Source organism: Gadus chalcogrammus, chromosome 7 (genome assembly GCF_026213295.1).
Source record: "Gadus chalcogrammus isolate NIFS_2021 chromosome 7, NIFS_Gcha_1.0, whole genome shotgun sequence".
Taxonomy (NCBI): domain Eukaryota; kingdom Metazoa; phylum Chordata; class Actinopteri; order Gadiformes; family Gadidae; genus Gadus; species Gadus chalcogrammus.
In genome coordinates this window covers 14,154,103-14,170,243 of record NC_079418.1, presented here as the reverse complement: position 1 = coordinate 14,170,243, position 16,141 = coordinate 14,154,103, and the positions used below count along the sequence as shown (strand labels likewise).

At 45.7% G+C, this 16,141-nt stretch overlaps 1 protein-coding gene across 1 annotated transcript; it reads right to left on the bottom strand.

The window, feature by feature from the left end:
* Positions 1–2,148: 2,148 nt before the first annotated feature.
* LOC130386393 (solute carrier family 22 member 6-like) lies at positions 2,149–14,854 on the bottom strand. The gene is made up of 11 exons (XM_056595296.1): positions 14,256–14,854; positions 13,552–14,128; positions 13,274–13,377; positions 12,443–12,597; positions 7,067–7,235; positions 6,378–6,501; positions 5,493–5,608; positions 4,412–4,626; positions 2,837–2,945; positions 2,483–2,686; positions 2,149–2,287 (listed from the first exon to the last, which is right to left on the bottom strand). Exons 2-11 carry the CDS (start codon positions 13,948–13,950, stop codon positions 2,200–2,202), a joined length of 1,683 nt encoding a protein of 560 aa, XP_056451271.1. The 5' UTR covers positions 13,951–14,128; positions 14,256–14,854; the 3' UTR covers positions 2,149–2,199.
* Positions 14,855–16,141: the final 1,287 nt, after the last annotated feature.

The window sequence follows — 16,141 nt, the reverse complement described above, 5'->3', positions numbered from 1 at the left end:
ATAGATATCCTGTCACTTTAACAAAGTGCAGTGGATTCAGCCAATCAGAATGGCTGTAATGTTGCGCATGCGTGAATTCTCAAATCGACACGAACTTTCGAAGTTTTGTTGGCGTTCCGCATCTCAACCCTGCATCGAGATGAAAACATGTTCCACTAGATTTAGATGGGACATTTGCTTCACTTTGCACCCCAACACTGGGACTCCAACCCCAGTAGCCTCATTTTATGTTCCCATCTCCCAGTCCCTCCTCCCCCTCGCCCTAACCCTGACCGCTGGGAACGCATGAACAAATGCGAGATTCTCATAGAATGTGAAATAAAATGAAACCATCCGTTCATATGGAAAAAAATCTTTATTTATATTTATTTATATATAATTTTATGTGTAAATAACAAAACAGCTGTGTGCATTTAAGAAATATGATAGTTGATATGTGAAAGAGCTACACAATAATACTATTAAAATTATTTACGATGGTATTATTCTTGGGTTTGTTTCAATCTTCTTTCTTCTACGAGATACATGTAATTATTAAATATTTTAAATAAAACCGTTAAAAAAAATGTTTAAAAAAAGCCGCAGCTTCTTTGCACCTTTTAAAGCAAGCAAACAAGGTCTTGTGTGATGCAGTACTATATATACTACAGCAGATGGCAGAATAGAAAAGCGTTTGAATCGGGCTTATGACCATAGGCTTGCACTGGTACTGGTACACTGGTACTGGTAAATGTCTCCTTTGAAGGTAAGGCACATTTGATATTCTTCCAGAGCCTTAAAAGAAAATCAATGGGGTTATCAATATGACGTAGAATTTTGATAACAGTTAAATTAACTTAAAAAAAAACATCAGTTCCTGTAGCGACGATCTCACCCAACTGCATTTTGAGGCACGCATATGGTACCCAGATTACGGTCTCAGGTACTCGGTTGTGTCTACTCTCCGATGTTGGGCTGGGTGTGTCCGATCAACAGAGCTTTCTAATGATTGCGTCCCATCAAAGATCATTACTATGGCTTGCTCCACCAATACATTATTTGGTACGCTTGGTACCCATTAAATTAACGTAGCTTAAACCTGTAGTTGAAGAAATTGTTTGGTTGGTTAAATTTGTTCACGTTTAATGACATCAATTAACTTTCCTCGTACGTATTCTGAAAGGGCTGTCCTATAACCTTGATGTAGCCTAATTAAGGTTAGAATCACTATGTTTTCTTAAAATTAACCCCAAAATACACAAAGATAGCATTGCCAACGTCAAGTCACAATCTGTTCAAGGCTGTTATGCTGATGTTTGCTTGCTAGCATTAGCTATGGCCAGTGGCGCCAACTTCAGGTCAACATAAATATGTAGTTCAAATGTGTTCGTCGAAGAGTAGGCTATATCACTTGTCCAAAATCCTGCTTTTGGAAATGTGAGGTTCAGAACAGTAGTTCAGAAATTATTTACGTATTATTAAACTGTAATTTATTTGATTTATTCCAAATTTTGGTTGTGATGATGTATGATTTAACCGTTGCATCAATTGACAAATGCATTATAAGTGTGTTACGAGTAGTGGCGCGTGCACTTATTCTCCATAAAAATGCCGGACTAAATTGGAGTAGGCCTAGCTTGATTACATTTCAGTCACAAATTTAGAAATGCAAAACATTTATGGGGCATTAAACATTAGCCTACTAGGCTGCTCATTCGTCGCTGCTTTCAGACTTACTGAGCGTCGTTTTCATAGAGCTTGACGCAGCGATAGTCTAGGCACACGTAAGTGGGTGGCCAAAAAATAAAATAATTTGTGGGGTCGACCTGTCAACCATTGGTATGTCTAGATTGTTGTCAGCGTTGCTTAAAATGATTGGTTTGGGAGAGCGATGGGGAGGGAGGTGATGGGGTGCTATCGCAGTGCAGTACAGCGTTCTATCGCAGTGCAGCACAGCGTTCTATCGTAGCGCAGCACAGCGTTCTATCGCGCAGCACAGCGTTCTATCCCGCAGCACAACGTTCCACGTGTTTGCTTTATTTAAAGGGACAGAAAAAGAAAACATGCCGGTTCACTTCATTTCAATATTGAAGGTTTTTTTGCACCTCCAGCCTTATCTTTGGGGGTACAAGAAACCTTGCGCCCCCCCCCCCCCCCCCCCCCCAGAGATGGCGCCAGTGACCACGGCTACAAAGCAGAGGGCAACGTATACCATGACGATCAAGATGTTTGCTTCAGCAGATGGTCTGCGTTGTCTTGTAAGAATATTGCTTCTTTTTTCTCAGTCTTGGAGACTCTTCCAGTCCCCCTGTATTCAAAAAACATTTAATTATTAGGGGTTACGTGCATATTAGAACAGAAAACCTATGTTGCAGTCTTTTTATCCCCAAAGAAGAGCTTGACGTTTACTTTGGAAAGTCTTGAAGTTAAAGCGAAATAACCTTTTACAGGCTTTTCAATAGAAAAGTCAGAGATCACACAGATAACAGGAGGCAGTCCTTACCTATCCTCTACATCCTGTATGGTGTCTGGCAGTGGGGTGTTCAGGGTCTCGGGCAGTAACAAGGCTGCAATGCCACTCAGGAGAGGAACTAGGCCGAAGACGAAGCCTGGGAGCCAGGTGACATACTCCCCTAGCAGGAGCACCAACGGAGCCGCCATGGCTCCCAGCCGTGCCATCATGCTGACCCAGCCCAGACCTGACTGTCTGAAGAGAGAGAGTGAGAGCGAGAGGGGGGAGGGGGAGGGGGAGGGAGAGGGAGAGAGAGAGAAATTAAACCAAACCATGAATGTCAATAAATATACAACCATTAACTTCTTAACGTCAAACCAGCCTCATAGCAACCAGAATTGTTACCGTAGGATAGTGGGGTACAGCTCCCCTGACCACAGGAAGCAGCAGTTGAAGGACGCGGCCAGACAGCCCTTTCCAATCACGGCTAGACATGTTCGCAGCATCTGTTTATCTAATAACAATATTAATAACAGCAATTAATATTGCACTTTTGTCACATCATTTTTTATAACAACCAAAACTAGAAAATGCATTTAAAGTAATTCTTGCAAAAATTGAACCCAGGGTCTTTGTCTTTGCCTGTATGTATACCCATCAAATAAGCCCTCCAGACACTTTTTTTCATTGAAAACCGATTATAGAGTTTGTCCGGCGCAATGTTGGGCTTCCATGTTATGGTCAGGGGCACCGCAAACGCAGTATATACTTGACTATACTTGATACTTAAAAAAAAATTAAAAAATTGCGTCCCTAAATATTATTTATGGTAGCAGGTAATCAACTTGTGTGGACTTCCTGGAAACATGGACCTACCGGTAAGTCACAGACTTAGAAAAAAAACTGACTTTTTTAATAAACTCTAACTAAGTTGTTGATGCTTCGTTTTATGTGTAGGGAAGGGATCCTAATCATGCTACTGCAGCGGTTTGGTGCTATTTTGAGTAATATTTGTGGTTAAAAAATGCAGTTTTGGAAGCGTTCACGGTGCCCCTAACCAATAACATGGAAGCCAAACATTGTGATCTGGAGGGCTTATTTGATGGGTATACATGCCAAAACAAAGACCCTGGGTTCAATTATAGCCGAAATTACACTTTAAGGTACAGTAAGGCACCAACAGGTTGGGTGTTTAGGTTATTACGGTAAGTTACCATATGGTACCAACATGTTTGGTCTATAGGTTGCTAGTAAGGCATCAAGAAGTTGGGTCTAAAAGTCTCTACGTTAATAGACCAATGGCATCAACAGGTTTGGTATATAGGTTAATATTTACGGTACCGTAAGGCACCAACAGGTTGGTTCTCTAATGGCCCTTTTCCACCGACAGTACTAGCTCAACTCGCCTTGACTTAGCCCGCCTTTTTATGCATTTTGATCACCAAAATGAGGTACCTGGTATCTTGTACTTTTTTAGGCTCACCCCCGTCGAGGTTCCAAGCGAGCTGATCTGATACTTTTGTGTGACGTAAACAGGCTGCTGGCCACTGATTGGCCAGAGAGTGAAGGCACTGGACACCCGACACCTTTAAATACTAGCATCAGTGTTCAGTTGTAACACTAACAATAGTTATTGAGTAACAATAGTGATTTATTATTGAACACGGCAGGATCAGCGCGCATAACACACCTGGGACCGTGACAGAGATGGAGATGCTCCTTGGTGTAGCCCTGTTTGTTTGTCGCATAGATAATACGTCACTGCAGTGTCGCCCATGCGTGCTATGACGACCCGCCCACGTTGAAGAGGTACTTTATTCTAGTTGGAAACACGACGTGCCTGGGACCAAACCAAGTCGTGCCACGCTTAGTCCTGGTGAGTTGAGCTGGTACTGTCGGTGTAAGAGAGGCATAAGTTGCTATGGTAACTTATCATATGGCACCAATAGGTTGGGTCTATAGGTTGCTATGGTTACATACCGTAAGGCACAAACAGGTTGGACAGAATGGTGATGCCAGCCAGGACAATGCCCCCACACTGCGAGAGCCGGCGACCGCAGTAGCTCATTGTGATGTTGATGATCACCTTGGCGGGGAAGTCCACAGCACCGAATATCACCTGAATCAGGTAGATGTCCACACCAAACTTCTGGAGGTCCATGGATAGGCCGTAGTAGGCAAAGCTAGTGGCGAACCTGTCCCGCAAGCAGAGGTTTTGTGAAAGATACAGATCAAGATGTGGTTTTGGTGAAGACATGAAGATTTGTCCAAGGTAGTGCATGGAGCACCTTGGACTAACTTAACTAACCTAGCTCAACTTGCCTAACTTACCCAACTCAACTTCACGTACTTAACTTTAACTTCCTCAACTTACCTAATTTAACTTTATCTAACTCAACTTGCCTAATTTAACTTTACCGAACTCAGTTTACCTTACTTTACTTAAGCCAACTCAATTTACCTAACTCAACTTACCTTAATTAACTTAAGCCAATTAAATTTACCTAACTCAACTTACCTAAGCACTTGGGTCCCCACGTTCTGTTCCATAACACCATCACATTCTTTAACTCTTCAAGGACATACATATTATCGACATTCATGACAACATTTATAGCCAGCCCTGCACTCTATCATGGTGGTAATATAGTATGCAGTCTAATTATTAGGGTGTCTTTACTGCCAAACGAGTGGCCTAGAAACGCTAGCAACGTAAACGTGTCAATGTCTATGCGCCCTGGGTTTTGGGGTATTTTTCCCTTGCTCTGAGAGTACTTTGGGGGAGTTATGGGTGTCTTTTACAAATAGCCTGTGAAGCCCTTTGAGACTAAAACCTCTGTGATGCAGCGATACAACTTGATGGTACTTGACTTTGACTGATACTATATTTTCTATTTACATAGAAAGTCGTGTGAAAAAACTATTAAATACAATTTGAATCCCTTTGGATTTGTTGACCGTGATCTACAGGTACACTCTCACACCATTGGTGGAGAAATACCGCAGCTTGTATCCGATTGGTTCTGCCGGGGGTTAGACAAAAGGACTAAGGCAGGCCTACCAGACGGCGCTTAGGCACACTGTCATCTTCCTCATGGTGGGGGTGCGGAACAGGTCCAGGCTGGTGTAGGAGCTCTTGCACCCGGACATCTCCTTCTTCATGGACGACTGCACCACCTGATGACCCACACGGACCAATCATGACTACCCCCCATTGCAACCCCCTTGCCCTCATGTTACACCACTACCTCTTAATTCCTATTGACCATGTGACTTCATGACCCTATTAACCCATGACTCCCCATAACCCCATGACTTCATAATACTATCACCCAATGACGCCATGAACTCTTAAATTAAGGGTATTTAGCAGGCGCTTTTATCCAAAGCGACTTACAACAAATCATACACACATACACACATTCAGATACCGACCGTTGAGTCAACCATGTAAGGCGACAGCCAGCTTGTTGGGAGCAGTAAGGGTTAGGTCTCTTGCCCAGGGACACCTCGACACACCCAGAAGGAGCCCTGGATCGAACTAGCAGCCTTAACAAGGCAACACGCACTTCCTCCTGAGCTTAGCTAATCCCCTCATGTGACCCCACAACCCCATTATGGTTTTTTTAAAAACGATTTATGATGACTATATGCTCTGTAAGGTGACCTTGGGTGTCTTGAAAGGCGCCTCTAAATTAAATGTATTATTATTATTATTATTATTACCCCGTGATTTTACATTTACATTAAGGGCATTTAGCCCCAGATTTCATTACTGTTAGAACCCATGAGCCTATGAATTCATAAATGACCCCCTGAACCTAGGACTCCATGACAATGATCCCTATAAACTTTGACACTAAATACATTTTCCTGGCTCAATGTGGACATGGCCTGAGCCAATAGCCGCTGGATCTGACTATCACAAGCTCCGCCTCTCTTTTACCTCCACGTCAATCTTCTTTCCATCGGCTCGGCGACCATTGTAGCGCGCCACTGCTCTTAGGTTTTTGACGGCCTGCTCCGGCTTATTTTTCAGCGCCAGCCATCGTGAAGATTCAAGGAGCCACCTGTAGGACGCAAACAAGATTATGATTGGTTTGTTGTAATGAGTTGCTGAAGTATGAGGTGAGGTGAGGTGTCAGGGGGGGGGCGCGAGCGGCAGGGGGGGCCAAGTGTCTTTTTTTTTTGTTAGTTTAGTTTAGTTTAAGTTACTTATTTTATTTGACTTTAAACAATAAACATAATACCAAGGGTCAGAAGTTTTACCTTCATTTTGATCTTAGAAAGTAATGACAGAGGGACTTCAGTGGTTTTGTACAGATAAATAAATAAATATTAGCAGGTTTTCAATAATATTTGAATTCAGGGGAGGAGCGAAAAAATTCTGGCTCCTAGGGGGGGGCTGACCGAAAATAATTGAGAACCACTGGTTTAGTATGATCGCCTCCCAGCTGAAAGGCACTGGGTTTGTCTCCCAATGTCTGCAGCCTACCTTGAGCAAGGGACCCGACCCCCATCTGCTCCTTAATGAAAGGAGTGAGTGCATGACGTGTCTGCTGTGTGGCTATAATTAGCTTGCGTTCTCGTTATTCATTTGCCCTCTGTGGACGCCCATCACCCATGAGCTCTCACCAGGAGTACAGGAAGGCCACATAGAAGGGCAAGGACACAGCAAAGGTCAGCCAGCGCCAGTCCCTGATGAAGTAGGCCACCAACGCCAGGAGCAGCTGGCCCATGGTGTAGAAGTAGCCTGTCCCCGTGCCAACCACCGTCCGCACGCGAGTCGGAATCCATTCCACGACTAGAGAGACAGAAGGTAGAGGGGCGGCAGTAGCTCAGGAGGTGGAGCGGGTTGACTGGTAACAGGAAGGTTCCTAGTTCGATCCCTGGCTCCTCCTAGAGTGTCGAGGCGACCCTGAGCAAGACGCCTCACCCTGACTCCTGACGAGCTGGCTGTCCCTCTACTTGGGGAGACCTTGAGACCTCTACCTTGAGACCTTGCAGAGAGTATCCTTCCCTCTTCCCTCTTTTTAATCAGGTGAGTGCTGCATGCAGCACTCAACTGCATGCAGCACTCAACACTCAACACTATTGTTCTTCTTAGGCTTTATTCTTTCTTTCTCATTCTCTCGTAACTTTGGGACCCTACTCCTTTCACAATTATTCACCAGAGTCCATACCAATTTTCCGATTAGCTTGGAATCGCCGATTCCATTGACATTTTATTTATATTTTACTTTTTTTAAATATTCCTCTTACTTTTTTATACTTTCTTACCATTGAAGTCCCTGACACACTTCAACTACTTACAACTAACTAACTAATTTTTAGCCGTTAACTTTCGGTCAAACGCTTAACAAATCAACGCACGTATCATTAGAATTTCAATATAATATATTATTTTTTCAGAATCACAGTTTAACAGTTTAATTTCATACCCGCTTTGTATTTTTTCAGTTGGTCTCATTGAGTTATGGTGCGGCCACACTGAACTCGGCTTGGGCAGAGAATCTAAACTCTAGTGCATGACATCCTCCGTAGACGCTCACAGCTGGGTGAGTTTCACCGCCTCCTCATCGTTTAGGCACACACTGAAACGATGACTTGGTTGTCCATGTTCTTTCTGCTTCTGTGCGTCCTCCGTCTCTCTGCCAGTGACATCGACATTGGGTCAAGCTCAACGCTGATTGGCTATTGCGGCTTAGCGTCACGCGTTGGCGCGTCAAAAGAAAAAAAATTTGAACTCTGCGCGTTGGTGCGTTGGGGGCGTTATTTTGGTGCGTAAAACGCGTCTAACGCCCCGTGCCCACTACATGCGTCCGTTGACTGATGTGGGAAGGCGTGGCTGACTGATGGGGGAGTAGTCTTTGCAGATGCATCCGTCAGCCAATCAAATCGCTTCGCCGGGTTCTTCCCGCTACTTCCTGCTTGTTGCGATGCAAGATGACCCGCTTTCCCGCTTTCCAGTATCGTCAGAGCCCGAGTCGCGTCACAGTGCTTAAATTTGCAGACGCGATCTGATTGGATGACGGATCCGTCGCTGCCGAAAAAGTTGAACATATTTCAACTTCTTGACTGAGCCGAAGGCTCCAACGGAACGTACGGATCCACAATGCATTGCGCGTCCGTCCCCATTAAAGTCAATGGGGATCACGCAACGGACGCATGTAAACTACATGAAAAATTTTCAACTTTTTGGCAGCGACGGATCCGTCATCCAATCAGATCGCTGTACGGTTGCTGATTGACACCCCGCCCTCATGGGTAAAATCCTCAGTTTGTCGATGCTCATGCTAATGATCATGTGTTTTTCCCCGCGTGTGATTTGTTGACCATTATGTTAATTTTGATGTGCCTGTCCCCGGACGTGATTGGCTGCTGCATCGGAGGGCCGAGGATCCGGGAGGATAAAGCATGGGCGAGCTCAACATCCACGGCAGCTGGCCTTGGATATGAAGCTTGCCATATTGGGTCTTCGAATGGTTATTTGTTGGTTGATCGAGGTTCTTGTTAATTGCTACACGGGAACTTATCCCATGCTCTGGGCTAAATAAACAAATAAACAACTTCCAGTTAACCAAAGACATCTGGTTTTATTTTGCCACCCCTTCCCCTAGCGGGGGACGTAACAATCGCGTATGCAAATTTAAGCACTGTGACGCGACTCGGCCTCTGACGATACTGCATGGAAAGCGGGTCATCTTGCATCGCAACAAGCAGGAAGTAGCGGGAAGAACCCGGCGAAGCGATTTGATTGGCTGACGGATGCATCTGCAAAGACTACTCCCCCATCAGTCAGCCACGCCTTCCCAAATCAGTCAACGGACGCATGTAGTGGGCACGGGGCGTAAAGGTACGGCCCCACTGCACGCGCGTTGGTGTTGAAAATCTGCATTTTTGCCATGGGAACCATTGGTGTAGGCGCGTAGACGCGTTACACGCGTTAAAGCGGCGCGTTAAGGTACGGCCACACCAACCGCGTTACGCCCCGTGCCCACTACATGCGTCCGTTGACTGATGTGGGAAGGCGTGGCTGACTGATGGGGGAGTAGTCTTTGCAGAGGCATCCGTCAGCCAATCTAATCGCTTCGCCGGGTTCTTCCCGCTACTTCCTGCTTGTTGCGATGCAAGATGACCCGCTTTCCCGCTTTCCAGTATCGTCAGAGCCCGAGTCGCGTCACAGTGCTTAAATTTGCAGACGCGATCTGATTGGATGACGGATCCGTCGCTGCCGAAAAAGTTGAACATATTTCAACTTCTTGACTGAGCCGAAGGCTCCAACGGAACGTACGGATCCACAATGCATTGCGCGTCCGTCCCCATTAAAGTCAATGGGGATCACGCAACGGACGCATGTAGTGGGCACGGGGCGTTACTCACGCGTTGAAGCGTCGCGTTAGGGGCATTAGACGCGGCAGAGGCACGTAATTACGCACATAAACGCAGTAACGCCCCCAACGCACCAACGCCCTGAGTTCAAAAAATTCAACTTTCAACGCTCCAACGCGTGATGCTAAGCCACGATAGCCAATCAGCGTGGAGCTTGACCCGACGTCACTGGCAGAGAGTAGTGACGCTTGCACAGAAGCATACATGGGGCATCCGTGGCATAATGGTGAAGGAGTTGGACTGGTAACTGGAGGGTGGACAGTTCGAATCCTGAAAAAATCCACGGTTAAGTAGCCCTTGAGCAAGGCATCTGAAACCCCCATCTGCTCCCCGGGCGCTGCACCACGGCAGCCCACTGCTCTGGTAGTGCCGGTGTGCCCCCATGTGTGTGCCCCCATGTGTGTGCCCCCATGTGTGTGCCCCCATGTGTGTGCCCCCATGTGTGTGCCCCCATGTGTGTGCCCCCATGTGTGTGCCCCCATGTGAGTGGACCTCTGTGTGTGTATGTGTTCACCGGCTACCCGGATGGGTCAAAAGCAGAGAAAGAATTTCTCCCCAAAAAGGGATGAATAAAGGACTTAACTTAACTTAACTTATACGGCCGACATCTTTCTTTATTCTGGGTGGAAATAGTAACATAGTTACGCCATTCAATGCGTATATGTAAACAATTTTAGCGAGAAATGTGCATTTTACTTTCATAATGTTGAATGTGAAGGATGTTTGGTTTGATAGTTATGACGAAGAGTGAACGCTCCATTCACTGGCATGGACAGCGTCTCTGGTTGCTAAGCAACCTCAACGTCTTGGCGGACTATATCTCTGCTGATCAACACTACGAATGCTGGAAACAGACCGGACACACTCATGTGAAGTTATTTAACCCGATTATTGTTATTTACAGTATATCCAAGATTATTTAATCTAACACGATCTAAACTCTATCATGCACCCAAACACGGCGGCGTTTGGGTTTCCTACCTCGGACTCCTAAATCCAGTGCAGCCACAGGCGCGTTGAAACATTTTTGTGACACACAATGATCAAGCGTCAAGTTAGGCGCGTTATGTGCGTTTTTTAACCTGAGTAACGCGTGCAGTGTGGCCGTAGCATAATGCCCCGTTTACACCATCCCGCTAATGGCCGATGGACCACCGATGTGGAAGTCGGGGTGATTCGGGTGACATCGGGCTAAAAATGTATGATCGGGTCAATTGGGTCACACTGGTACCCGATTCTACCCCAATAGACCCAAAATTAACAAACATGTTCGTTCTTTGCCGATGTTGCCCGATGTTGCCCGATCATTGAGCATTTCTTCCCGTTTCTTCCCGTTGTCTAACAATGTTCCCGGGAAGAGTAACGGTGTTTCCCGATGCAACCACGCTATTTGCCGATGTTATAACGATAGCTGCTGATTAAGCCATCGGGCACCATCGGGGCCCACTATCGGGTAGGTGTAAACCCCCCATAACGCGCCTAACGCACTGCTTTAGCGCGTGTAACGCATCTACGCGCCTAAACCAATGGTTCCCTATGCAAATATGCTGATTTTCAACGCCTCTAACGCGCGTAACGCGTTCAGTGTGGCCATACCTTTACGTTGAGGCTGGAGCGTGCGGACACTCTTGATGACGCTGTCACAAAAGCTAACCATTTTGGAAGTTGCGGAGCCTAAACAACGTAAATATTCAACCCTAGACACCCTAAACACAAGGTCAAGCTTAAACGGTTACGTTTTTTATTCTTACACTGGCGCTTAAATTATTAATCGATTGGAAATATGATGATTGTTATATATCGGGCATTTTTGTGTTGGGCCTCCCGTTTCTATGGCTAGAGAGAAGGTGCTTGCTACATATCCGGTTTACCTCCATACGCACACGCACACTTCAAACTTCATCAGAACCGTTCAGCTATTCGATTTTATCTTTATCTAATGAATTCAAACTTTATCACTAACTTTTCACTTAATTTGTTTCCAACCATTTTTTTTTTTTTTATTCTGTCCATGTTTACATTGTTTACTCCATTTGAAATGTTGAGCTCTGTTCAAATCTTGATTTAAGCCATTCCAAATTTCTTTACGTCTTAAACTATGGGGCTTTACTAAAACATATTTTCAACCTCACTTCAGCACTCACCGGATTTTCTGCACAAAATGAATTTTCTAGTTTATATAACATTCATTAAAATGTGGTCACCCCTCTCGGCATGAACTTGCCCACTGAATCCTCTAGAGGGCAACCTCAGTCTTTCTACTAAATGAGGCTGATAACACTTTGGAATTTGATGATTCACAAAAAAAAATTATTCATATAATTTATTAATTACAAGACGGTGAAGGCCACTCGTTACAATGCTAAAAGTTTAATTAGCACTGATGTCCTGTATTCCTTACTCTCAATTTCTCATGCCGTACAAAGTGCATTGGTGCCTTGCACACATTTTTTGGTAATGTGAGTTTTTGAGTGTTCTTGTGCTTCTCTTGTGTATTTATTCATATTAATAGTGTCATGTCTTTCGCTAGTGTGTTTCTGCAGGTGTCTTTCTGGTGTGATCCTCCATGTCTGAAGTCTTTTTGTAGTGCTGTGTCTTCTCTGGGTGAAATTCACTTACTGAGTGAGAAGCCGTTGAGCCCGGCTCCCGACAGAGCCATGCCACACATGAAGCGGAAGAGGCAGAAGAGGGAGAAGGAGGGGGAGAAGGCGGCACACGTCCCGCTCACGGCCATCAGCAGGTAGCACATGGTCAGTAGGACCCGCCGCCCAAAGCTCCAGGAGCATCACAGCAGGGAGGAGCAGGGAGGAGCAGGGAGGAGAAGGGAGGAGCAGGGAGGAGAAGGGAGGAGCAGGGAGGAGCAGGGAGGAGCAGGGAGGAGCAGGGAGGAGAAGGGAGGAGCAGGGAGGAGCAGGAGGAGCAGGAGGAGAAGGGAGGAGCAGGGAGAAGCAGAGACAACAGGGAGGAGCATGGAGGAGCAGGGAGGAGCAGGAGGAGCAGGTAGGAGCAGGGAGGAGCAGGGAGGAGCAGGGAGGAGCAGGAGGAGCAGGGAGGAGCAGGAGGAGCATGGAGGAGCAGGAGGAGCAGGGACAGCAGGGAGGAGCAGGAGGAGCAGGGACAGCAGGGAGGAGCAGGGAGGAGCAGGGAGGAGCAGGGAGGAGCAAGGAGGAGCATGGAGGAGCAGGGACAGAGAGAGATTGTTTGTTTATTTGTGATCATCTATCACAAATCATAGTGTGATAAAACTCTAAAACTTATGAATGGGGAGCAAACAAAAGTATTTTTTTGACTTTTTGGTGTTTTGTTGTCATGCATGTAGTCTGATCAAATGTGTGTGCTGGAACAGCAGACATAACAATGTTGTTGCAGTGATACCCCACTGAGTTTGTGGAGTGTTTGACGATCGCTGTGCCTGTTCCAGAAGGATTATGAACCAAATGATTAACTTACTGGTCGGCCAGTGCTCCGAAGACCCCCGCTCCCACGAGCACGCCCCCCATGTACACAGTCTGTCCCATTGACTTAAGGGAGCGCAGGCTGCACACCAGATGCCACTGGAAACATAGAAATACACAAAGAAACCCACAATCATACGCGCGTGTTTTCAAGTTATGTATTTTGATTGTGCAAAAGCATATTATCGCATTTTAGAGACAGTTAAATAGATATGGAGAGAGAGGGGTAGGTCGTAGGTGGACGGACGGACGGATAGTAAGTTGGACAGATACCTCTGAAATAATGCTGGAGCTTCTCTCCCTCTCATCGTAAGTCCACCCGTCGTCGCAGCCCCGAAGGGCCGCCTGTTCCGAGTCTTCCCACACCTCGGGATCTCTGCTTCCGTTGTTGGCCAGCAGATGCCACTGTGGCGACTCGTAACGCCGGCATTGCTCCGGAGATCCGTTTGCATCAATTGGCACTGTTATGCGCAGCTTCTCTGCCGCGCTCATCCGCGTGGAAGCGGAGAGGTTCGTGTGCGCGCTGCAGAAGTGGGGGGGCACCCCGGCCACGAAGTTTTGTAGCAGGTTGTGACTCGCCATCATGAGCACGGGGAGGCACAGCAGGAGGGTGTGCACAACCTGGAAGCGCCCCGTGCTGCCCACCTGCTCCAAGAGGTCGGCGAAACCCATCGGTGAAATCGAAAGGCTTTGATAGAACCACGAACAGATCAGAGGGGTCGGAAGACTTGTAGACTGAGATTGTGCCTTTGGTTAAAGGCCTCTTTTGCTGCTTTTTTATTACTTTTTTAATTTTGTTTTTAATTGTTCTTTCTTTGTTTTATTAATGAAAGCGAAGATGCTTGAACACCTGAAAAAATAGTTGGATATTAGCCTACTATCATAAAAAAAAAAAAAAACGCACGTAAAAAAATAAAACTTTTATCTTATATATTTTAAGCATATAATGATGCAATTGAATATATAGTCGTTCTTACCTGGATGATGGGTCGTAGTACATAAAAATCCTAGAACTTCATCACATTGAAATACTAATTCACAGGAGGTAATAATTTAGCTATATGTAACAATTAAAACAAATAAGTGAAACATTTAACAAAAAGTTGTTGTTGAGTATGACTAATCCGCTTCAAAATGGTTCAGACCTCAAGGACTTGCTTTCCTCTGAGTCTCCAAACCTGTGGAGTTGAATTCTGTGCTAAAGTGCGCGAGCTCGCCGGAAACGTCAGACGTCCCGCGGGGTTAAGTCCTTCAGCGGTGTGCTCGGGGCATCGGCAGCGCGTGCGGCCATGCATGTGTTTGACAGACAAACTGTCCTTCTCCCGATTGGCTAAAACCAGATTTTTATTATTGAACGAGAATACAATTCCACGTACCCCCAAGGAAAGCAAACAATGGGCCAATGTTTAGTAAGTTCTGGAAACAATGCTCATTAACTTTTTTTGGAAACATTAACATTAAGCCTACGTGATAGTAGTAGTAAAAAAGTATTGCTGACTCATAAAAGTCTGAGTAAAACGCTTGTGTCAAACAATTGTCCGTCGATATGCAAACATGTGAACAGGTGGACCCTAACTTGCTGTGATTTCTTGTTTGCATTCTTACTGATGCAGTGTTGAAACTACTGTGTGTGTGTGTGTGTGTGTGTGTGTGTGTGTGTGTGTGTGTGTGTGTGTGTGTGTGTGCGTGTGTGTGTGTGTGTGTGTGTGTGTGTGTGTGTGTGTGTGTGTGTGTGTGTGTTGGATTTTTATTTCTCTGTCTCTCTGTATCTGAGTGCGGAAAAGTTTGTAAGCATTTAAAAGTGTTAATACGTTACCTAACTTTTGTGGTTAAACGATAACATTGCAATGACTGATGCTGATGCCTTTATGAATTTTCTACTAAAAAGCAAATTAAAGATTGTTATGTATTGTGCTTGGTTAAAAGTATTAGTTCACTAACATAACCAAGTGCTTTTAAATTGTTGTGACATTAGTTTGCTTTCTAAATTAGGATTGCATCTTCCAATTAAAGGTTGGCCATTTTTGCAAAATTACTTGAAATCCTTATCATAACCCACTTACAGCCACTGAGTTAGAAGTACTGACATGAAAATTAAACAAGTCAATCATCTGTGGAACGTGCCGTGGCTCGAAAAACTCCAGCCAATGACTTCCAGAACCACCGAGTGGCATTGGACACTAAGTACGTCAATCAAACGGTCGTACTGCACTCCCCCTCCTCCTCTCCCCACACGTGACCCCTTCGTGCACATACTCAAAGCTCGTGACCAAGAGCAAGCTTCTGTTTGTTGTTATCCTGCGGTAGCTACTGGAGCTAGCTAACTAGCTAATCCACATTTTGACCTAGCACTAGAAGACAACCCTAAACTCCAACCTAGCTAGCCTGGCTCGCTCTAGCGCAGGGGTGCCCAACCTTTTTTGACCCAAGATCTACTTTTCAAGTAGCCAACCTCCCGAGATCTACCAGCCTAGTGTCAACATTGCAAACCTACCTTCAAGCGGGGGGGGGGGGGACTTCAGGACTTCAGTGGGGGTTTCATTCCGTCTGCGCACGGCACCTTCTCAACAATAATCAATAAACTTCCTCCCACTCAGGGTGAAAATGGTAGGTCTTAGCTCGTTTCCCCTCAGCCATGCCAACGTTTAGGAGTGCGTAACTACTGTTGACGGCTTTCAACTGCTGTTGACAGCGCATGCGCTACCGCGCGTATATGTCCCGCGCAAATTTTATTTTATTTTATTCTTCACCCCTCGCGGTCGACTTGGGATCTGTCGGCGGTCTACTGGTAGACCGCGATCGACTGGTTGGGCACCCCTGCGCGCATCTGTGTTCGCACCCGTGCATGATTACGGGTCCATGT